General features: G+C 47.9%; 1 protein-coding gene across 1 annotated transcript; it reads left to right on the forward strand.

Moving 5' to 3' along the window:
- The first annotated feature begins 8,330 nt into the window (after nucleotides 1-8,330).
- LOC126576648 (uncharacterized) lies at nucleotides 8,331-11,350 on the forward strand. Its single transcript, XM_050237958.1, has 2 exons — nucleotides 8,331-8,396; nucleotides 10,778-11,350. Exons 1-2 carry the CDS (start codon nucleotides 8,331-8,333, stop codon nucleotides 11,348-11,350), a joined length of 639 nt encoding a protein of 212 aa, XP_050093915.1.
- The last annotated feature ends 13,136 nt before the right edge of the window (nucleotides 11,351-24,486 follow it).

Raw genomic sequence — 24,486 nt, forward strand, 5'->3', positions numbered from 1 at the left:
GTTTTTGTGCGAGTGACTCTTTCATGGATTCATCTACAAATTGCATGTTCGTTACCGTCAGGGCGCATCGTCCGGTGCATCGTTCTGTGCCATTCGATGAAGGGCACTCTAAGTAATGCCTGTGCACGATGGTGGACGCAGCGGTGCTTCAAGAACAGGCTGTACAAATCATAACAGTTTAGACAGAGAAACGCACCGACAGAGCCATCGTATCCTTGGCAACGTCATCCTTGCCACACGTTTCTTCTGCCACGGACAATGGAACAAGTGATTGCGTAAAAAAAGGACCCGCTCTCTCTATCTGTCTCTTTCTCTTTCTCTCCATGGTTACAATGCACGGACGGTACTGCTCAGCTGACCGGAACTAGAAATATGAACCACAATCTATTACGAAGCACGCTTTGTGCACTCGTCGATGTAGGCAATTTACTGGCCTAGTAGGATCTCTTCCTTCGCCGGCGCTGGAGAAACTTGTAAAGAATCTCTGCCACCGGGATTCGTTACGGTTCGTACGGCTTGACGAGACTTCATTACTGCAGTGTGACAGAGCCGTTTAAAATGCTTCTGTTGAATATTGGACGACGTCGTTCCCCCTTCCGAAGCGGCGATAACGATGTCCGGATGGAGTACAACGGGTCCAACGGGGTTTAGTGCACTTTCCTGGAAACGTTCATTTACTATTCCATGCATTCTGCTTTATTCATGGTGCGCGCGCGGTATTGTGTGGAGTTTGATAAGAGGATTTGGAGATGCGTTTGAATCTTGTATTGCGTGCCCCCCGTCCCTTGTAGGATGAAGCAGTACCACTACGCTAATCTCTGCCACCGGATTTGAGCCATTTCTCCTGCATTCATCAGCATCATCACATCGCGATGCTAGTGGCCGTTGACCCAAATCCACTTACCACTAACCACTACAATTGAATACACTAACTGAAGGACTTCCGTAAGCGTTTTCGTTTTCTGAATTCAAGCACAATTCGCCTGTTGTTTCCAACATGGTCTGTGTTCGTCGCTATACCTAAAAACCTACAAGTAAGGGTCGCCAAAATAGACAAAAAAAAATCAACATCCTCCAACACCACCCGCCGCCAGATCTCACGCCTCACGCCACTCGAGCAACGGGCCTTTCTAATGCTCCGGAGGTGTTGTGGTCACTGCTGTGGTGCTTTCCCCGTCTCACTCTCTTCGGTTCACTTCAGCAATCAGCAATGGCGCGGCGCGTTACGTGATTCCGTGCCATTGCGAACGGCACTGAAATGGAAAGAGTGCACGGTACAGCGAGGCGGAACCACTGAGACCCCCGACTCCACTTCACTCACTCTCCCAAAACCCACCCCCAGTTACCTAAGCTGCGGCAAGGTGGGCCAGGCCTACTTCGTTTCCTTCGTTGTATCCTCTTCTCCGCGAATATCGACACTTCTTGGGCCGAAAATTGGCAACCGGCAATGGTTTGGAGCCACAAGTAAACTAATAGCGGGACCGCGAGTTGATCCGTACCCTCACCGGACCGTACTTGACGATGGTACGTGGCACATACACCGGATACGGTCGATCGACGTTGAGGATCACGGGCTTTGGAACGTGGACCACCTCGCGATGGTAGACGGGCACCTGGTACGGCCGATCGACCGGCACTTCGACCTTTTTCTCCACGTAAACCGGCACCTTGGTTTCGATGAACACCGGAACCTTACGCTCGACGTGAACCGGATAAGGGACGGCGATCGTCACTGGCGGTGGTGATGCACTGCGGCCCTTGTGTTTCTTCACCTTGCCCGTACCATGGGACAGACCGTGAGCAGTTAGCTGGGCGATAAGGTTCGCCTGATCATCTTCCTCCTCTCCGGATTCGTCTTCGGATGGACTGAATCCAGCAGGAAGTGAGTGTTCCAGGTGATGCTGCTGTTCCTGGTGCTCGTCACTATCGAACTCAATTTCTACCGAGCTGGTGTCCTTGCCGTACGGTCCGAGTGGAACGCTGGAGTCATCCACGTGCTCAGCATCCTCCGAGTCCGAGTCCGAGTCCGAGTCCGCTTCGTAGTAGCTGCCTTCGTCGGACTTGTGCACCAACGCTCTGCCGATAGGTTTTCTCCACCGGGAACGGGCTGCTCGAGCGTCCACCAACTGCCAGATGATCACCGAGAGGAGGCAAAGGCGCCACAAGCCTAGGGGTGGCACGTGCTGCACGGTACGAAAGAAGGGAATGAATTGAAGCGATGAACCGTGAATGGATCTTCCAAAACCGAGCTCAATCACTTACTGCCATGATCGACAGCCTTCACCGGAGGAGGTAAAACACCGGAGGAGCAACAGGGGAGGTCCAAACACCGGAACTGTCCATAAGCCACTAGCCGAGCGGATCTTCACCGCAGATGCTTTTATAACCTCGCTGGGCAGGTGTGTCTGGCCGAACGAACGAACGAACGCACGCACGCCGAGAGACGTCGATCTCATCTGCATCTCACACCTTTCATCCGCATGATCAATCTTGCAGGCCGCGGTTCATACGAACAGAGCATAAAGCCGCCGTGGTTGGCCGCCGGTATCGTCTTGAACTTTCCCGCATTTTATTTGACGGACGCGTGAGCATCGTCGTCGTCGTCGTCTGTGCTGGATGCGCATCACACATTACATCACCCGCCCGGGGGGTCCCGGGGTCCACTTTTGTCCAAATGACAGACAAAGAGGTCGCCTCACGGAGCGTGCTTATGCTTATGCACGCTCCGAGGGTAACATTATTATGGTTATTTTCGCTGGCCATTGGCTAGGGTAGACCATGGGGTTAACCTGGTGCTTGAACGCTAGCATTAATGGAATCGATTATTCGCACGAGAGCGGAGGAATTCCGGATGAAGCTACTTCCACATGAGAGAGAGGCAGGAAGCAAAGGGTTGGGGGTACAATAAATGTTGCTGATGAGTGGCTGCTCGTGGGCATCTCGTTCGGTTTAGAAATTTGACACAAAGCCGAGCGAACCGAAGACACCGGAGGCCAGCTTGTGGATAAATTTTATAGAACAGATCAAACAAACAATTCCGATTCGAAACATATAATTTATCTGACAGGAATGGGTGGCTTTGGAATGAATGCATCATTGAATTTCTATTGAACATTATATTAAATTTCTTGTCTCAAAAATGTATGCATGATTAATGTATTATTAATTACAAAATGGATCATTAATAACTAAGTCTAATGCTGTAGCATAAAGTGGCAGAAGTACCGAGAATATAAAGCTATACATGATAAATTTAATTATAATAAAATTAATTTCCAAAATTTGTTTTTCAAATAAATGGAACTGGAGTAGCACTCAGAGTTATGACTAGCAAAATCTGTTGAAATTTTGTATCAAAATTGTCCAAACAATCTTGTGTGAAAAATGTTAGTAGATCTTTTTATCATAACATAGAATGTTGAATGATTGTTAAATTGTTAATATTGAATCGCTTCTGTTACTCTGTAACTCACTCTTCACAGTAGTCATTAAGCGATTATGAAATGAGAAATCTTCGCAATATACCGTAAAATATAAAACAGTCACAAAACAGTGTAATGTTTATGCATTTCTTTATTTTCGTTTAAATTGCAAATCCATTTCATAAATGTATGCAATGAAACATGAGCTCGAATCTGATTCTTATTAATCGAATTCATAACCAACCACTTCCGATGCATAAACAAGAAAATTATCATTTAAAACAAATCCTGAATTCACTAGAAATTATCGTCTTGTATAACAAGCTCCATCCTACCTGATGTTACCTCCTTAATCCATCAAATCTGTCCCATATTGTTGAACTGCCTGGAGAAACGAAAATGATATGTTTTCCGGTAGATACAATGTAATTGCATCAAGCACACCCCTCCACACGAACCGCTGCCAACAAGCTCCGGCTCCGGGTGAACTGTTCGAACAGCGCAATTCCATCAGCATCGATCGCGATCGCGACGTTTCACTGTCGAATCAGCACTTGGCTATCAGCAACATTCATCATCAAAGAGGGTAAAGTCCCTCCCTCTTCTCCTTATTTCCCAAATAACTAACAGGACGTAATTGAATTGAGCATGCTGCATGCAGGGCGGAACCATATTGAATGAATTCGCTAATTTTCGACCAGCACTGCCAAAAACTGATTTTCCCCAATTTCCCCGTATGCTCGGGCCACCGGCGCAGAAATGTGAATAATAATAATTTAAACCTCTTCGAGTGCTGATGCGGCATCGCGTAATACCATCAAAAACATACAGCAGGATGCACATTTGGTGGCACCGTCAAATTGGTGCCCTCGGTATTAATCATCGGAGCATCGAAGTGGAGTCGGTCGGTGGGTGGAACGCTCCAAAAACCGACCACGAACCAGCCTAATCCTATCAACTATTTTCATGGAACTGGCGAGGTGATACGCACAGAGCGGGAATATTGTTTCCAGTGCTCCTGTCCCCCCCTCCAAACGCAAACGCAAATATATTGGATAAATTTGGAAGAAAAAAACCAACGACCGGAAGGCATCGATGTCACAGGGCATCCGTCATTTATTGCTCGAGAGTGATTTCATGTGAATGCGTTTGTAATTAAAATCAGCCACGAGTGTGGCACCTTCGGGTCCCTCGCACTGGCGGGGCCAAAATAGCAATTTTGTGCGTAATTCAACTGCATCCCTGTACCAGCCCCACCGGTGGAACCACCCACTGCTGCACTGCTGCACTTTTCGCCTTTCATGTTTGCTGCTGCTGCTGCTGCTACTCGATGCCGATTTGCCATAGCAATCACGGCCTACGACTGCGACACGATTGCGCACGAAATGATTGAGGTACCGTGGGTATTGCGTGGATTGAGCCGTCAAATTGGGACTTCACAACACGATGGCTGCTGGGATGAAGAGAGGAAAAAAGGGGAAAATCCCGGAGTTCGGCGACCATCAATTAGGGGGACAGGCGGCCGAATCAACGCCGAATGGGCTGGCAAAATTGAGGACATTTTAATCAAACTACTTCGGTTCGGTACATTCATCAAACCGTCGGTCTGGCACCTCGTATTAAGGTTCATCCCTGGGCCGGGAGGATGATAATTGCTCCTGTTGACAAGGAAGCTGTGAAAGTTTAATTAAAGAGGCTGATCCGATGCCATGGTTTTTGTTGAATTAGTGACCGTAGCATCTTTTGCCGGATGCTCGAGGACGAGAAAGGACAGAATTGTTTAGTGAATAGCTTCAGAGAATTTTCTATTTAAACGGAACGCTATTGATGATGACTCTTTTATAAAAATCGATAGAATGGTTGAAATGATTGGACAAATCATTACTTAAGTGCTACTCTTCCTTTAGCCGCCTTGCAGGATGGCTTCAAAATAGAAATACAGAACGTTACAGCATTACAACGATGCAAAGGCGTTTGACAATCATCCCGGGTTCGAACGTTACCATTGCACTCCGCTCACAGCGTTTCCCTTTCGTGACAAATTCGACGCATGTTTGGTGCAAAGCATAACTCGAGAATCAGCTTAAGTGCTTTACCGTTTCTCGTGAAATTCTCTGCCGCAACACTCGACTGGTGTCTCGTGCGAAATCTGTACCATGAACGTGCCAGTAAGTAAGAGTAAGCTCTCTCTACTTTTCTCCTGACAAACCTCCTACTACCGGTCACTTAACGTTCACCGGGCTGAATCGAATGAGATCATTGTGCGATTGGTTTTTCCCGGGATTCCCGGATGGAGCCAATAAATAAATTATCACCAGGTGACGCTCCTTACATCCGTTCGTGGCTGGCCAATCCATTTTGCAACGCCACCAGTGCCGCCACTTTCGTACAGACGCGGGCAGTCGTAGCTGGGAACGGTGGAAACAAGAAGCTCAATCTGGAAGTATCAGAGCGCTCGTGGAGCGCGAAAAATGTGGCAAACGCAATCTATACCTAACCGAGTGTAGGGCAATCTGGGGCGCTTAAGCTAGCGAGAGGATATCGGATATGGATCCAGTCAGTTCCGGCAAAGCTGTTATTTCAATCAAGCGACCATGTGCAGGAGTTGTCCACGTTATCCGAATAACGAGCAACGTTTTCGGTAAGCGTTCATTTTGTTTTTCCCCAGCAGAAGCGTGTTTATGTGTCGTCGCTTAGCCTGGGTACTGGGTACCAAAGAGATAGTTCCTCTCAGTCTCGACTGCTACTGAATATCCTCCGAAAAAAAGGGACCGATTTGCAGTTGGGTCTTTTGCAGTTCAGTCTAGGTTTTGCTCCTTTTTTTTCAAAATCATTCTAAACCCGTCCGGTGCATCCCGGTTGTCCCGGCTATGAAATGGAATGACACGGTCGCTCTGCTTCCGAGATACCGAATCTTCTTCCCGGAATATCCCTCGACCTCTTCGACCCTTGGATTACAGTGACAAACGGATGGTTGGAATAGGGTTTCCTATCTCAAGATTCAAGCCTCGCACAACCTGGTGGCACGAAGCACGAAGATTCACCGACGAACGTCCAAGCGAAAACCATTTTTCGGCCATCATGCATTCGGCACCTGCAAACGGCCTCAACAACGGCCACTACTGCAATCGCTGGCGGAGTGGCCGGAGTGTGTCACTTGAATTTAATTCCATTTGGACGATATTTTTTGCTTCCTCCCCTGAGCTGCAATTGCACTTCATCGTTTGATCGTTTCTCTTTTTTTTCGGGTGGAGGCCGTCGATCGATCTGGGGAGAGGTTGCAGCTGCGCTTCCTCTTGCTACCGTCATTTTCACCTGCCGAATCCTGCCGAACTGTTATTATTTATGGAACTGCGAACTGTCTGCTGGTCTGGTATCCTTTGGTGTGCATATATTTGGCCGTGAGCCGGTCTGCGAGAGCACCTGTATGAAGCAGAAGCACCAAGAGTGTCCGGTTCCGTGCTCATCCGTGTCCTCCGTTTACGTTTTTGTTACTCTTTGCTTGGCCATTCAGTGTGCGGGTGGCAGATGGTGGTAATGGGTTCGTTTATGCAGGAAGGTAGATGATGTTTATGGATAAATTACCACTCGCTCGAGGTTTCCTCGGTAGCAGAAGGGGAAGATAGGGACGTGTGGTACACGGTGAGCGCGTTGTATACGATCGCCTGGCAAGCGACACTTTAGCATCCTTATTCGTGTAGTTTTCGTATGGTGAGAAGCAGGTGGAAAAGGAATTTTCGTCGTTGTGCAAGGATAATGTACAATGACTGGAATCGGTGGTGATACTTTGTCAAGATGCATATTTTGTATTGTGAAATTGTAATTGGAGCTAACCGAGTGGATAGTTACTGACTGAATGCAGTTTCTGTTCCTTTTTTAAATCTATCCATGGAAATTTTACTAATAAGGTTTCCTGATAATTTTTATTTGAATGTGTAATCAAACATTTTTTCTCCATTTAATATTAATTTTCTTCGTCACTGGGACTTTCTTTCAACTCAGAACAATTCATTTTATTATTGTATTTTTGTTTAATTTACATTTACTCTGCATTTCTCATCTTCTTTGGTAGCTTCTGTTCATCACTCTCTTACGCTATTAAATACTAAAAAAGTAATGTAACGCAGCAACGAATATCGTCAACTGTCAACACTGATTTTTAAGAAGTGTCTTACCATTCTAAGAAACCATTACCATTAAGAATGCTCTTACCATTCTAAAAACTGCAACAAAACAGAGCACCGGCAACGATTCCCGTCTTTCGAACAGTATCTAAGAGCGAATAGTTCCGAAAACACCCTTCTCATCAATTACAATCGCAACCAATTGGCCCCCACCCTTCGCCACCCATTCGCGATTACTCTGCTCGCTTCTGCAAAGCTTCCAAACCGACAAAGCACGCATTACAGTGACTGATTGGAGATCGATTTAGATAAGGTGGCGGATACGTTAATACACCGAACATCCCCCTCGGTGCACACGCCAGTAAAACCCACAGTGCATTCATTTCCATGCCAAAATCACGTATTTCACGAGCACACTTCTTGCCGTGCCAGGGCCAGGAACAGCATGATACAGCCACTCCTTCCCACAAGGATACATCGTCCTGGCGAGGAAGGTGAGACCGATGTTCCGATGTTGGTGAAATCGCGTAAACCGACGCTTAAACACGTCCCATAATGTAAAGTATCTCGGATCGAAGATGTGCCCGACCGACAGCGCGTGGCGTGGCCCAGGAACCGTGGCTGGAGGGTCGGGGTTCGAATAAAGCATTAGCATATCGCCATCAGATAAAGCGTTTGAAATAGTGCTTTCGATCCCGCTTTCATGCAGCTCGTTATTTTAATTCATTGTTTCGTACCCGCCCGGTGGGTTCCCGGGCGAAATAAGCTCATTTTCCTCGCCACGATGACTTACGGGCTGGTCGTGCTAACCAGAGAGTGCCTTGGCAGCCGATTAGACGCCTCCTTCGATGTAAGTACAGGGCCATTAGTTGACGGTGTTTGGCTGGCGCTCGGTGTGGTCCTCCTCCCTGGTGCCCACCACCGATGGTGTCTTGTTCTTGGCCATTGCCTTGCACTGAACCAGACTACCAGCAACACCGTGCGACGACGATGATGACGACGACGACGACCAGGACCGGAGCTTCTCGTCTGAGAGCTGGTTGTTGGATTATTAATTTCCATTGTGTGCCCGGTGCACGCGCCGCACGAGCCCCAATTTGTCCGCCTCGATGCTAACATAAAACAATGGTGAACCCGGGAGAGGGAGGAGGAAGGTCCTAAAAGGGCCCGAGGGGATTTGATTAGGAATTCCAGGAGTATCGGTTTCCGATCCAAACCCACTCCACCCTTCAATGGACACGTCGCGGCGACGCGATGCAGCTTGGCGGGCCCCTTGACTGAACTAAGTATGACCGCGAGGACGTGAAGGGACAGGCAGGCATCGAGGAAAGTTTCCGAAACAATGACTTCATTGATTGCGATGCAACTCCTTCCGCGGCGCCAGGGCGAACGGCCATGCCGATGCCGATGCCGATGCAATACGATCCAACCGCTGACCCAACTGACGTCGTTCTCACAAGACACTCCGGTACGACACCGACGGTCCGACCAACGGTGCTCTCCCGGCACACGGGCTAGCCTCCAATTAGGACGTAATGAATTAGAGGGCGCCCAACGTCTTCTCGCTCATGGACAGCGATAGCGAGGGCCGCTGGTGGCCACCACGTTACCATTGCATCGATGAGACAGCAGCACCATCGGGGACGTGAGTTTGTTTACCGAAGACCCATCCCGAAGGACAAAGACAGAAACTCTATGGGGTTACAGTATGGTCCCTAGCCGCGTAATCATATTCGCCCGGCGTCCTAACGAACTCGCGAAGTATCGAGAAGGCCACCGAGGTGGATAATAAATTTTGCTATGCACAGCGAATTAATCGTTGCATTCCGTGATACAGCCTGATAACCGCTACACGCGGGATCGATTGAATGGATGTTACTGGACGGGTGCATGCTTCTAGCACCGCTCCCAGTCGGGATGCAAATAATGGACCATCGGAAATCGTAACTTATAAACGCAGACGATTGAAGCGATGGCACTTAAGGTTGGCCCACGGTGCAGTGAAAACGTTATCTAATACTTAGGCCTTAGATCGAGTAAAGGAAGCATCTGAAATATTAAAATATATTAAACACCAAACTCTTAGAGTTGTGAGAATTGAGATTCTTGAAGGTGAAGTGAAACAAAACTCTATGCAATTGCATTTGTAACAGAAAAACGGGACTTCTACGGCACAATTTGCGCTACTGATTGTACAAGGTGCGCTATCAGGTGGTCCCCTGTTTTAAAGATGAATAACTCTGTCATTTTTCAGCCGATTTTAGAATATTAACAAGTTTTATTTATGTTATTCTATGCTATTTATTGTGCCAGTTTTATTGTGTAGTTTTCACAAGTGAAGGATTATTTTCAATATAAAGTGTGACAATTTCAGTTCAGCTCTTTTAACGTGTAGTGATCCATTACTAAAATGGCACAGACTGACGCTCCAGAAACTGGCCTATTTGTCTAATTCGTTGAAAAATGAGAGAGTTATTCAATTTTAAAATAGAGGACCACCTGATGGCGCACCCTGTATACCAGATGTAGACCACAAATTGCGGATTATTTTTAATAGAACTGAACTGTCCCTAGCGCATAAAGGCCTGAAAATATTTCATAAAAATAAGCGACGACATCGCAGTCAACCGAGACTAAGAGTACTGCTGAAGAAGACTCTGGGCGAGTTCTACAACTATATCGATTGATGAAAAAGAGTTCTGTTGCCGGACGGCCACCCTCAGAGCAAAGCGCGCTACACTTTTGCTTTCGTTTCCCTCAAACCACGATGATGTAAAGCCGCTCTAGGGAGCAATTATTGGAACGAAGATGCAAAACGTTTGTGCGTCGCGCACGCACTAGGCCGTTGTTCCGTTCAGCCGTCTTCGCGCTGCTAACAACGTTGCCACCGCGTTTGACCGACTAATGAGCAACGCGCCGCCGAGGTGGTCCGATTCCAAGTAACCAGCCGATGAGCTGGCCCACGGTTGAACTGGAAGTGCAGTCATGTACAACTACGGCGGCTCTTCAGAAGGGCTCAGGTGTGGTCTCCGGTGCACCCCCTTGTAGCGAACGCACTGTACCGAGCTATAAATGCAACGGGCATACGCTAGCCAAGCCAACATTTCATTGTAGTCCTTCGGAAGTGTAACAACGATTAGTACGATGGTAAGTGAAGCGGCTTACAGTGGTTGCTCGTACTGTGAAGGCGGAGATTGTTTCGTTGACGGCTACTTTTGTTCTATTTTTCAGAAGAACAATATACTCCCCCTGCTGCTGGTGGTGATGATGGCGATGATGTTCCACGAGGTACACTGCATCACGGTGCACAACAGTTACAGCATCAAGCACAATGTACCGCATGGTGCGTCCGAACATGTCACGTCATCGCACACGTTCGATACGAAAAACCCGGACCATTGGGGCAACAAGCAGTACAAGGAGGTAACGATCACCAAGAACGTGCCCGTCCCCGTTCCAATCAAGTACGAGCGCCATGTGGCCATCCCAGTCCGGATACCGGTACCGATCGCAATCCACAACAAGATCCCCATTCTGGTCGAACGAAAGGTGCCGGTGTATGTCGAGAAACCGTTCCCTGTGCAGGTGGATCGGCCTGTCCCGTACGCACTACCGATTGAGGTCCCAGTCTTCCACAAAGTGGCCGTCGAAGTGCCAAAACCCTATCCGGTGCACATTCCCAAACCATATCCGGTCTTCATCAAGAAGCCAGTGTACATGAAGCAACGTCCACAGCCCGACGCTGGCCAGCGAGTGAAGAAAAGTCCCGGCAAGTTGTCGATGGTGCAGCGGATGAGAATCTAGGGGAGAGTTGCGCCCTTATAGGAATGCCGATCGGAAGGCATTCCGACGTTCAAAACTATCTATCATCCATGTTGGATTGTTGTACCAAAGGAGGTTTTCTTGAATAAACGGAAGCCACTTCCACCACCACCACCACCACCGTGAGCTGGGGTATCACTTTTCATTTTGAATAGCGACGGAAGTGCCACACGGTGTTGTTCCATTGATCGCGTTTTGCTAAACATTTTCTGTTTGCTGTTTTCGCTCTGCACAACAACTCTCGTTTTCAACGATCATCGCGCCGTTTAAAGCAAAGAAACAAATGGCATACAGAGTGCTCCTGTACCCGTGACGAGAGCAGTTCACGACCACCGGCAGCCGTGAACAACGGTCTGAGTCGTCTGGCGGCCACCCTGGTCATGGCGCAAAAATTATTTACTTTTTCAAGTTCATGTACCTCGCCGAAACATTGGAACGCAGATTGTTTTACGCAGTGGCCGTGTGCCAGTGGCTCGCTGGCAGGAGTCCACAATTCATTACGCCAAGTGCTAATTACGGTCGGCACGCATCGCACCCGCGGTCTCTCGGTGGTCTTGAGTGTGACGAGTTTTCTCCCGGGGGGGTGGTGGGGCAGAAAGTTTTCCCCTTCTTCTCGGCTCCGGTTTCGCTTCCTCCACGCTTATCGCGCTGCTCGCCATCTCCTGCGGATGAAGTGAAAAAATGATCGACCTTATCGCAACAATCTCATCAGCAGCAGTAGCGGCCACTTCTTTCAATACACTTGCCAGTCGCTGTCGAGGAGATGAGGGCAGACCGATCAAACTTCAAACGGAAGTTACGCCGGACCTAATTTCCTGCCGCGTAGCATAATTAAACATCGGGCTATCGGGGCAGATGGTCGGCGTAAACGCCGTGCCGTGGAACTGTTCGAGTAGCTCGCATCAAGATCCACAGTGACAGAGGCTTGAAGTGTGGTGCCTGAACGGCACGAAGCAGCCCCACGGAAGCAACTTAATTTTCCGTTCTGACACCTTTTAATGAGTGTAGAACTAGGAGCGCTTTGTACGGTGATCGGAAACTTCGGACGATTTGTTTGTCATACATTTAGTAGCGATTGAGTAGCATGGAATTATTTTCAAAGCATCGCTCGGCATTCGGGTAAAAAATGGATTATTTTTGAGAAATAACCATTGAATTTTATCTTTTCAAGTGAATGTTATATTAAATTACAAGTTCTCAAGAATATTTGGTTGCAGTTTGGGAAAGATTTGTGAAAAACTTCATACATGGCATCCATTTTAGAAAGGCGTGTTTGCAAACGGACTGATCAATTATCATACCGAGTTCGTCGCTTGATCGGGCAAGTCTTTTGATTCGGACCAAAACCGATGCTCATCGTAGCTGCGTGAAGGCTCGTCATAAATATACAAATCAAAATTCTTTTCACAGATTATGTTTATGTAGGTAGCTCCGTGGAAAGTTATTTGAATTTCCAATTTTTCGATTTTTGGCAGATTTTACAAGTTGAAAAGGCGATGTTTTTATAAAATTCTAGCCAAAACACAAGTTTTACATAATAATTAAAAAAAACGCCTCATTATTTTTTATGAAAACTCAATGGGGCTACCAGGAAAATAGTTTAGAAATTACGTATTTAAAAATTCAAATCGATCGGTCCTGTAGCTTTTATACTACGGAAGGCACCGACTTTGAAAACGTTGGTTTTGAGAAACACGCTTGTTGACACTGTTACGGTGGTTTCAAATAAATTCCACAAAATAATAATCGTAAGGTTTGCGGTCGAATTACATACAATTCGATTCAAAAAACCGTATAAATTGGCCAGTGAGGTACTGTTTGAAACATTACGTCTGTCGCTTTTTCCCCGAAAAGTTATAACACCTTTATGGCTCAGCTCGGCCGCAGCAGAGTGTTTTGTTCCAGCTACAAAACCACTAACTGGTATCTGATGAACATACACCCCACATTTCTTCCTGATCAATCAATTCTCCCAAAATTGCAATATCAACCGAAACGCTCACATCCCACAAAATGACCTATTCTGTCTAAAATTCCAAACAATTTCAGTGAACACTATGGTATCCTGCCGCTCCAATCAATGATTTGGTGCCTATCATTGTGCGATGGAGACACAGATACGCATATGTTGCCCCCAGAGTGCCAGTTATGCTGAGTACACTGAACAGAAAGTGTAACCGACCATCATATGCACAAACACTTCACTTCAACTGCTGCTGCACATTTCGGTGCTGCTGTACTGCGCCACTGCGCTGCCCGGGCTTCCCCGGCTACCTTGCTTGTGGTCAATTAACCCCTTGCTGTTTGCCCACTTTCCGGTTCCCCTTTTCCCTAAAATGCATCTCAGCTTCCGGTGCTAACCGCTTAGTGCAAATATGGCCACTCATTAAAATCGTTATTCATAAATGGCCAAACTGGAGCAGCGAGAGGATAGAGGGTACCCACAAACGTCATCATCTCTCTGCTGTGACCTCCCTTCCTCTCCACCCCGGGGGGCGAGACCGCATCCAGTATCAATCGTTATTGTTATTGAAATTAGCATAATTCGTGCAATAAACTATAACTTAATTTAACGCTAAAATTCCCGGCAATGTTCCAATTTCCGTCCATCCGGTAGCACCAATATCCATATATGTTAATCGTTATTGAGCTTGAGTGTCACCGGCATTCCATGCTTACGGTCATTCGGTACGGTGCATGCGATATGCGAGGTGCATGCATTCGCCATCGATGTGTTGGCTGAATCGAGGATACTGGACGATGACGGCGACGGGGAGAGGAGGTGGTTTATGCTTTGGATCGGTTTGCTGTTTCGAAAGCTCTCTAGTTGAGTTGACCAATAGCAATATACGGACGCAGAAGTGAAAGAGTAAGTTTTTGATCGTGCCAGAAACTTTTGACATCTGTGTTGAGCTTGTTCCAATTGAGGGCCGCCGGTTCTGTGGCATCGTCACGAGTAAATGAGAAAACTCCTTCAAGATCATCGAGCCTGGAGCAACTTACCGTTGCATTCGTTGCCCAGGCCGATCTCAAATATCAATAAAAACCTACGAGCTTTTGCATCCAAAATCGACAACGATACGCCAGCTATCGACCAACATTTAATCTCTTGGTTACTCAACCCCGGTCTCGATGCGCATTACTGTGTCCCTGCTAAGCTTATAACTACTATCGGACCTACAGATACACTCGCACACATGCACTGCTGGCTGGCATAATTGTGATTGTGGCCGAACCGGAACCACGTTGCACTCCCCCGGTGGTCCGGTGCATCGCCGCCGGACGGTTGGATTGGGCTGGCAGCCAACTAGCGCAGCTGGAAAGTGGGCAATGCAGCGGCGATGGCGGATTGCTAAAAGCCCTTCCCGACAAATTTCCATTTCACGGCAGGATTACCAAATATTATGAGATCTGGTCAACGATTAAGTCGCCACGATCGCGCTGAACCACCACCGGGGCGTGGCGTGGATTGAACTGAAATTTGTTCCTGGAATGCCGCGCGTACCCTGGAATATAGCGCATTCGCCTGGGACACTGTGACTGTGCGTGTTGTAGGGCCGCTTGTTACGGTTTTCCAACGGATTTGGTGGAGTTATTTGGAATAGTTTTGTTAAGCATTTCGGCTTTTTGCGTCGATTGCCTGTGCCTTTGATTCGATGCGTATTGGTCAGCCTACAACGCCAAACGGGCTTGTAAAAGGGCTGCCTTGCAGTCGGATTCGTTTGTCGATAATGACCGTTGTTTCGTTATTTGCGTAAATCCGCGTCTGAACCGCCAATGCGCTCAAGATTGGTCCCGCTCCGGGCCGGCCAAACAAACTCGACGGTTCTATTTTTGGTGAATCGATCGTGGTGCGACGGCTAACCACCGCCAGTGGGACAGCGGGAGAGGAAAGGAAATTCAATTCCAGCATCCCGGTCACAAAAGCGGGATGTTGCGTTCGGTCACCGGATCGGAGCCAGCGGATTACGCGATGTGTTCGCTCCCGAGCCAATCCAAACACTGTGCCGCATGCGAGAGCCACACTGGGTGGTTAGTTGGTCGGTCAATCTGATCAAATGGTGGCATCGCATCCCAAAAACCAACGACCACCAGCACCAGGTTAATGTAAATCAACCCCCAACCGAAAATCAGTCACCATCGATGGAGCTATTTTCGATATTTCCCGGTTACGGGTTGACCTCGAAGCCAAGCGAAGCTAAGCGGTTATCCCATCCAGGCAAGTTTCGACGACGACCGGACCGGGATTCAATCCAGTCGGTGTGTGTCAAGGAATTAAAAATCAAAAACCTGCCATCGTTGGTCAGACCTTCCGGTGTTTTCGTTAGTTAAACCGTAGCTCGCCGGACCATGCGACTTGCACCCCCGGAACAGGGAGAACCAACGTATTTATTGAACCGTAACTAATTTCCAATCTGGCAAAAATCTGACCACCACCAACCGCGTACCGTGGCTAGCCCGGCCCGGTCAAATCGTGAAAATACGGTTCGCGAATTGCAGTTTGCAATGATTGATTCCCTTCCGATGCAGGACGCTTGGTTGCAGGATGCTAGAATCCAATGTAAAATGTAGAGTTAATTTTCATGTTCTCATCGACCTTTTTCTGGTGGCCACCAACAAGCTGAACACAGCAGCATGGTGTAGCGAGAACTGTGGACTAACCGATTGTGAAGCAGGCAGAGGGAGGTGAATTGTACATTCCTTCCGTAAATTGCTTCACAACTTGTAAATGAATTGGAGAAACTTCCGGGCATGCAATCGGACCGGTGTTTACCTTTATGTTTCGCTTCCAGGAAAGTCGAGGACAAAGGCAATGCCCTCGCAGAATCTACAGGGTGCGCCATCAGGCGGTGCCCTATTTTAAACGGATTTTGGGCAAATAGGCCAGTTTCTGAAGCGTCAGTCTATGCCATTTTAGTAATGGATTACTTCGCGTTAAAAGAGCGGACTGAAATTGTCACACTTTACATTGAAAACAATCGGTCAATAGTGGAAACTGCGATCGTACGATGGATGATGAATAAATGGTGGTTTCCTCCTTTGCCGCATATGAAGGCGTTGAATTTTTTTTTTCTGTGGGTCTGTTTGAAAAATAAGCTTTTGGCAAACAAATTGAAGGCTACGAAACAACTTAGAGCAAATATTGCAGCTGAAATTGTCAGAATAACTTCCTAAATGTTGTCAATTTACATTGCAAAATGCCCGAAAAAGGGCCGATTTTTGTATGCTGACCGAAGGCGGAACGATATCATATTTTGAGTATGGCACAATAAATGGCATAGAATAACCTAAATGAAACTGGTTTATTTTCTAAAATCGGCTGAAAAATGACAGAGATATTCAACTTTAAAATAGGGTACCGCATGATAGCGCACCCGGTACCTTCAGTGTCCTATTTGTGTTGGTCTGTAGAAGCATCTAAAGGAAATGTTGTAAAGTTTCGCCTGGACTTTCCATTGGAAACAGGAGCCACAGATCATAGCTGCTTCAGTTTACATAGAGAGGAGTTTCATCTGGAAGTGTATTTCTGATAAACAGAACAAAAGCACGACTGAAAAGATTACTGAACATTCCGAAATAAGATACATGCTATGCGATATACTCGTTACCGGTTTGCAGGAGGCAGAAATTACATTAAACTAGTGTTGCCCCGAAGCAAATCTTCCTCCCAACGAATACCATACACCCCTTCCCCCTAAAGCCAACGGATCGAACTGATTCACTAAGGCGCAGACTCATTGAATTGCGTGACAGCCGCGCCCACACACCTGATACGACCGACACGCAGGGAACTAACTTGACAGAACCCCATAAATCATACCAACTAACCAGACACCACGGGCACACGGGCACGGCAACTCGTGCAGCAACTATATAGTGCGATGGGCTTTTTATCACCTTTCCCCTGGAGGTCCTCGAGGATGGACGGACCCTAGCCCTAGCTGTGGGTCTCACACATCATCGGGACTGAGAGCGGCCCATCCACCGATTGGCCAACGGAAATCACTGTCGACCGAAGATGACAGCCAGTGGCCGTAATTTACTGCACCCAAAGGTGAGATGCACACAGACACACCCACACAGTCACGTGGACACGGAACCCGACACAAACAACGGACCGATCGCAAGAAGTCAACCGGAAACGCCGCTGATCGCCTGCTAGTCAGCCAGCCGGCCACCCGGCCAGCTAGCCATCTGACACCGTCGTCCATTTCTCATCTTCCTCATCAATGCTGGACGCGTCGGCTGGCAGAAGATAGCATCAGGAGGAGAGGGGAATGTTAAGAGCGGTGTGGGTGTACTACTCCTCCTGGGAGCCACAGTTTTTCTTCCTTTCTTGTTGTTTTCGCACTCGTTTTCCTCGCTTTCGCTCCGTTCGCAATGTCTTATCGTCCAGCGATGCTGATGGTGGGCGTTCGCTGGACCACGACCACCGGAGGTGCTGGCAGTGGTGGAAAATTGATTTATTGCTTTGTGTGATGTTTTTTGATCATTTTTTCTGTGCAGCAGCCACCATCAGCAGCATCGTGGCCACCACTGAGGCCTTACTTTGTTGACATCACGAGAGCCACAGAGTGACGGGGAGTGCGCGAGAGTAGCGACGCCATTCCTGGGGAACCAACGAGAGCCATTACAGGACCACGGCTGCCACGGTTACCACCGGCCGGCATTTTCAATTGTCCACTCGCGGGAATTCGTTCCGCCCGGCCCGGTTCGGTTCGTTTATTAGAATTTATTGCTCCTACGGTCCCACCGTGCCCGTGGCATCAGCATCCCGAGTCGGCTGCGATCCGGTGGGAGCGATAATAAAAATCAATGGTAGCAATCGGAAATCGGTTGGATACCGACACCGTTCCAAACTGAAACGATGGTATAATAGCGTATATTGAGTGTCTTGCGACGAGCGGTGTGTTCGGCATCGGATTGCCATCTTTTAGATTTTAAACGAGCTACAAACTAGCGGGATTCGATTGTGATGAACGAATAGGTGTTATGTCATTAGTAGACGTTAAGGATTATCTCCTTGGGATTAGTCGAAAGCCAGAAAGCTATTTGTAGCACGAATCGCGTTTAAATCAAAAGAACGCTCATTGTGCTCGCTAATTGGTTTAACGAAGTTGCCTTCAGCCATCACCGTTGCGCTGATGGATGTTTGTTCGATTTTTCGTTTAAATAGAACTTAGAGCAGTGCATTCCAGCAAACAGCTGTGCCTCTCGATGAGTTGTGCATTGAAATCATATCAATTAGATCAAGGAGAACATCACAATCCTCACTGGTCACTAGTTATACGAATGCACTGCAGACAGGATTATGAATCTGTGTCTCCATTTCGCAAATGTGGTCTCTGTCTCCATCCATTTGTGCATTAAAAACAATCCACCAGGGTATCGTCTCACATCTTCTGTCATAAAAGGATACTTCTTCCTCTGTTTCGTTCCTTGGTTTGTGGAATTCCTTAATGAAAACCGATCCCATACCGGCTGTGTTATCATTTCCGATTCAACACAAAAATCCCGACCATCTTTTCGAACAATAGTTTAAGCCTCTTAAAGCAAACTTGTGTCCGTCCGACATTCAACCACAAAAGAGTGGCAATCCTTCAGGAACAAACATCATAAACTGTGAACATGCCATCGATGGAGATGACAATCGTTATGGACATCTGGGCGCGCGCGCACACACGCCTTCACTGCGGTGTTTCCAGTTGTCACGTGCAGCATGTGTACGTGCTGCAAAACAATGATGCAAACTCAGAAACACTCCACCCTTTACCGGCCAAGCTACAATGCGATGCGCTTCCACGCGAGATGCACTTGAAAGAGAGAGGGCGCGGTGTGATGGTGCAGGATATATCCAACAGAGCGTGAAGCGTAAGAAGAAACACAACCGTTTGGTGGGCCCCAAAACAACAACCAAAACAACAAAAGCAGTGAACAGTGAAAGAACGCGAAGAAGGCAAAGTTTGCTCGTCGAGGTTGCAGTCGACCGAAGCTCAAGTTTTGTAAAACTTTGCCATGGAGGAGGTCAAGCAGTGAGAGGAGGAGGCCGATGGGGAGTTTTGTAAAAGAAAGCACCGACCACATACCGGGCCAGGCCAAAACTTCGGACCCAGGCTCGATGAAGATGTGGAGCCCAAAACCCAAGCCAAACCAGGACCAACCAGGTTCCGAGGATTACCATCTCATTGGCCTCCACGGGGTGCCTCCGATGCCGTGATGATTGTTCACGTTACGGTGAATGATGTCGTAAGTTAATCCTGCTCGCCACGTCCCATCAAGTACTTCGGACCTTCGGACCAAGTGTATTCATGTCGCTCTACTATCACATGCTCTCTGGACGAATCTGCTCTCGCTTTCCTACTCATCTTCTACTTGTTCTCACGCCTCGTTCCTCCATAAACAAGATTAGCTGGAGTGAGTTCCCGTTTTTGTGGCTCACTGTCCCGTACTGTATGCGCCTGACGCTCATCCGCATCACTAACCGGATGCACTGACTCAAAGGAATTTTCAATTTTTCCTCGTTTTTTGCACTGTTTTCCACCGAGGGAGGGGGTGGGCTGTGGGAATCCTGATGTACTACACCGGATCGACGCCGTAACCAGGACAAAACTTTTGTTTGGCAGCGCTGTTTACTGTTCCGCTAGTGGGTCTTCTACTTTTTGCTCCATCAAGTAGGGCTTCGGGAGCGCATAATGCAACCAGGAAACATAGCAACCAAAGGGTGGTACCTTCTCAAACTCTCTCACACGAGCGCACATGAACCATCACAGCTCACTCGCGTGACGCAATGAACAAAAGGATTCGAGGCAGCTCAGAGGAGGACGCGACAAGAGGCTACGGTCTAGCAGAGCGAGGAAAGGACCTACCGAGTGCGCAACCACACATCGTGGCGCAACAATTGGTTCACCGTTCTTATGGTGGCTGCCGCGGTCGAAAGCGCTACAATTGTGATGCACTTTTGAGGGCCATTACGAGGTATTAAGTTGTTTGCTTCAAATGGTTGCACAGTTGGTGACGATGGCGACGAGAGTCCCCGGGGGAGTTCCAATCATACCGTCAGTCCACCATGACTGTATTCTATTAATGATAAGCAATTTAAACTTACCAGAACTCTGCTTCATCGCGAGCACTAACGATAATGGAACACTCCCAGTGGTGCTGCTGCGCGTGGTGCTTCGTTGGTGGATTCGCTGCCAGCGAGCTTGCTGCGATGCGACCGACGAACGAGCATCATAGCGCCCACTCTCACACGCATACGTGCGCTCAAAATCCATGAATTAAGTTTTGCTAGCGTGTTGAGTTTAATTTTCCGCTTGAATGCATTTCACATGAAAGGGCGGAAGTTTGGAAATAAATCTCAGCTTCTCGCGCTTCTTTCACCGACAGCAGCAGCAGCAGCATCCAGGTGTATGTGCCTGAACGTGCATGTTCGTAACGGTTGGCTGGCTGGTTGGTTGGAAGACAAAAGGCGACATCACGCGAAGCTCCGCTCCGAGTTCGAGGAGAGAGTTTCTGGGGAAATCCTTTTCACTTAGCAAGAACTCCATCGTTCCTTGCAGCAGTAGCAGCAGCAGCAGCAGCAGCAGCAGAAGCCGTTTCGATGGTGGTGATGGTGAGTGGCGTGTGTGACGTCTTGATGCACTGAATCAATTTGCAAGATGAATGAGGAGGACGTATCCGTGTGAAGCAGATAGCAAAAGGACCTTGCCAGTCGCGCAAAACACCTTTCTCCGTGCGGGACAATTATGTATTCATCTTTTTGATTAATTTCTCAATGGCTCTCAATGGTTGCTTAGTGAAATGAGTTTTAGAAAACACATTGGATTGGTTGACAATTTTGAATCCCAGGGTTACTAGGACCTTGGCATACTGTGTTCCATTATTATCCGGCGAATCATCGTATAATCGTAGAACATTAATTACAGAAAAATGATAATTATGGAAATGGTTAATTGTTCTCGGAAAACTTGTCGTACAACTTTCTTTCGGACAAACTTTCGAGTCATACGATATTCAACAGACAATCAGACAAAGATATCTTATTCTAGGAGCATAAGGAACGCAAGAATGGCGTGGAAATTAATTTTCTGAAATGCTCATTACGCGTAACGTAATTAGTATCGGACCAGGAAGCGAGAGAGATAACATTTCCAAACGAGAGATTCAAACAAGACGCTCAAGCTCCATCTCCGTCCAGCGCTCCACCGAACAGCCAACAAGGAATCGGAGCAAAAGGGGAGAAAGTTCACAGAAACTAAAGACCAATCAAGCGCGTTTGCCTTTATTATCGGTCAATCGGCATAAGAATACTTATCGTTTGTGCCAATCAAAAATGGATGGAAGCTGCGTCCGCCCAATATGCCAACCTTGTCTCCTTGGCCAAACCGTTCCCTGGATCTCCGGAGGATTAATTATAATTCTCCCGCGGGAGTGGACCAGTGTCGCCCAAGCGCTGGCCCTCGGGAGAAATTACACTGGAGCGTCTAACGGGACGGAAGGACGGATCCGTCCCGCCTCTCGTGCCCGCCCGTTCACCATCTGCCGGATAGTTTCGATGCTTTCAATTGGAATATTAAATTTTACGACTTTTTAATCCCATCAAACGGCATACCATCATTAAGCCAGCGGGGTCCACCATCTCGTGCCAGCGCACCTGACCTACTAGCAGGAGCAGCAGTACCACAACCGCGGCCACCAGTCCCAACAAGGGATCATTAAATTTAATATCATTCCGGTTGTTCCTTCCGGAGCGTTCCTGAAAGCAGCAGCCGGGGGTAGCGTGCACTCCTGACCCTTAGCTTCGGACCGAATCGAGTTGTTCGAGCGAAGAAAGTTCCATCGTCCATTGCAATCGAACACTCGAATGCTCACCTGCTCACAATCCTGGTTCTGGCTCACCTTGCCAGCCACGGGACATGGATCATCCCCGCCTCCCCCTTCGGTGGGAAAATTCGAGCATTCTGGATTGGTTCTTATTCCGCTGGAAGCCGATTTGAGTGGCGAAAAATCTACAGAATTATAGGCGTTCTTTCATTCCCGCGCTGTTCGGTTCGTCGCATAGAAACAGTCGTCGACACGCTTGCTGAGTATTCGCTAAAAAAAAAAATGCTTGCTCTCGACGCCCACTCTAGGCACGTACGCCAGCGCTTCGCTGACGCTTTAATTAACTTATCGATTTTTAATTAAAAAGCGAGACCCTCCTCGACGTCACGGGCTCGCAGGGATCTTAGCCAAATTTGTTTTACAATCCAATTATGTTTTATGAGCAGCAGCAGCAGCAGCAGCAGTAGCCAACCAACCAACAGCAATAAGAGCAGCAGTAGAAGCATCATTCGCCTGTGTATATGTGTGTGTTTGGCATGCCAATCACTTAACAGTCTGCACGAATGTTTCGATATGCTTCGATATGGCATGATATGGAGAGGGCGCCATTGCTCTGGCTCGCTAGGAACGGGAAATTGAGGAAAACACTTGAGCTTTCTAGGAGTTATTAAGAGATTGATTCCGCTCGCCGTGCACTACAGGTGATCTGAAGTCTACAAGATCTTATGTTTGTAATTTTTTTTTATAAAGTAAAGCTTTTTAAAGCAGATTAAAACCATTTACAGGAATAGAATCATATATTTCTATTGGTAAAGCTCGTTGGGAAGGTAACAGCTGGTGCTATGTCACGCAATTCAACTATTTGACTTCAATTTTTTGACCCAAACACACTTCACAAAGCCCACTTCATCTCAGAACCGACGGTTGAATGACGGCAACATGAAAATATTTCGTGAAAAGTCGACGAAAACCGCTTACCGCTCATCGTGGAACAAAACGAACGGGGAAAGAATGTTGGCAATCTTGCAGACACATACCGCAACATCCAAACGCGAGTGCTCGCGTACTGGTGCCACTGAGAGACTCTGGTCGCTAGGATACGCTAGCGCTGGTAGCGTTCACCAAAACGCGCGGATACCACTCGCGCACGGAATTCGATGTATCATCCAGCAACGATGATAAAATCCGAAAACTTACTGCAACCGGATTCAATGGCACCGTAATGGGATAACGTTTCGTTTTGCGAGAAAACTTTCTGGCTGTCCAAAAACCTGTCCATCCCGACCGGCAAACACGACGGTGAGGTGAACCAGGCGATGGAGGCGCCCGGTGATGGAGACGCCCGGTGATGGAGGCGCCACAAAAACAGCGATCGCAAAAACCACCTCCGATGAGCATTCTTTCTGTTCGTCGACGAAACCGCGACGTACGGCATGGGACGGGAAATTGAAAATTCTAATCACAGACACGGACGGACGGAGACGGACGAACGGAGATGACGGCCGAGAGGACGAAGCAAAATGCTCGTTGGAACGCACGCCGTTGGTGCCACTTCCCAGCAGTGTCCGTGGTACGCACAATTTGCACAACGAAATACACCTCCACAGCGCGATCTCGATCCTGTCACTCGAACTCGAGCAGTACACTTCCACACGATGTACTGAGTGGTCGCCCGTTGCACCAACGTGTCCTGGAACGTGGCACGCGCTTGGCACTGGCTGGACTGACTGGACCAACTTTCCAAATTAACACATTTCAACTTCATTAAGCAATGCAAGTTATGAGTCGAATTTTACATGATGCGGGAGCATGATGGGGGGGGGGGGGGGGCGCAGCGTAGGAGGAGGATGAGGAGCCAGGAATCCGGCGACCGAGAAACTTTTGGCCACACTTTATGGCGTGAATATTGAAACGGATTCGATCCGTGGAAAGTTGTCTCCAAGGGAGGGAATAGATGGTGGCAGAGAGAGAGAGAGAGAGAGAGAGAGAGAGAGAGAGAGAGAGAAAGACCGCGAGCTGATGGCGCGCAAAAGTTCATCAACATTCTTCTACAAACAGTCGTTCGTTTGAGTCGAATATTTAGTAGTTTGGATGTTGATTTGATTAAACCGCCGATTGCTGCCGCTGCTGATGGTGAACGCGATGGTGTCCTTGCTTGTCTGCAGCAACAAGCCAGCAAGGAAGCATGGCGGGACTGAAATGGAAAGGAAAGAACGGAGCATTCTAGTTTTTTAATTCCCAAGAACACGATGCATTTGAATGCAGCAGAAGAGCAACTGCAACGAACTACCCCA

Source organism: Anopheles aquasalis, chromosome 2 (assembly GCF_943734665.1).
Source record: "Anopheles aquasalis chromosome 2, idAnoAquaMG_Q_19, whole genome shotgun sequence".
In the NCBI taxonomy this organism is placed as follows: domain Eukaryota; kingdom Metazoa; phylum Arthropoda; class Insecta; order Diptera; family Culicidae; genus Anopheles; species Anopheles aquasalis.

What these genes read in the sequence shown, in the direction of transcription:
- LOC126576648 (XM_050237958.1), top strand. Translation starts at nt 8,331, where the DNA reads ATGACTTACGGGCTGGTCGTGCTAACCAGAGAGTGCCTTGGCAGCCGA. An exon ending in GATTAGACGCCTCCTTCGAT is followed by an intron (nt 8,397 to 10,777) that starts GTAAGTACAGGG and finishes TCTATTTTTCAG; the next exon opens with AAGAACAATATACTCCCCCT.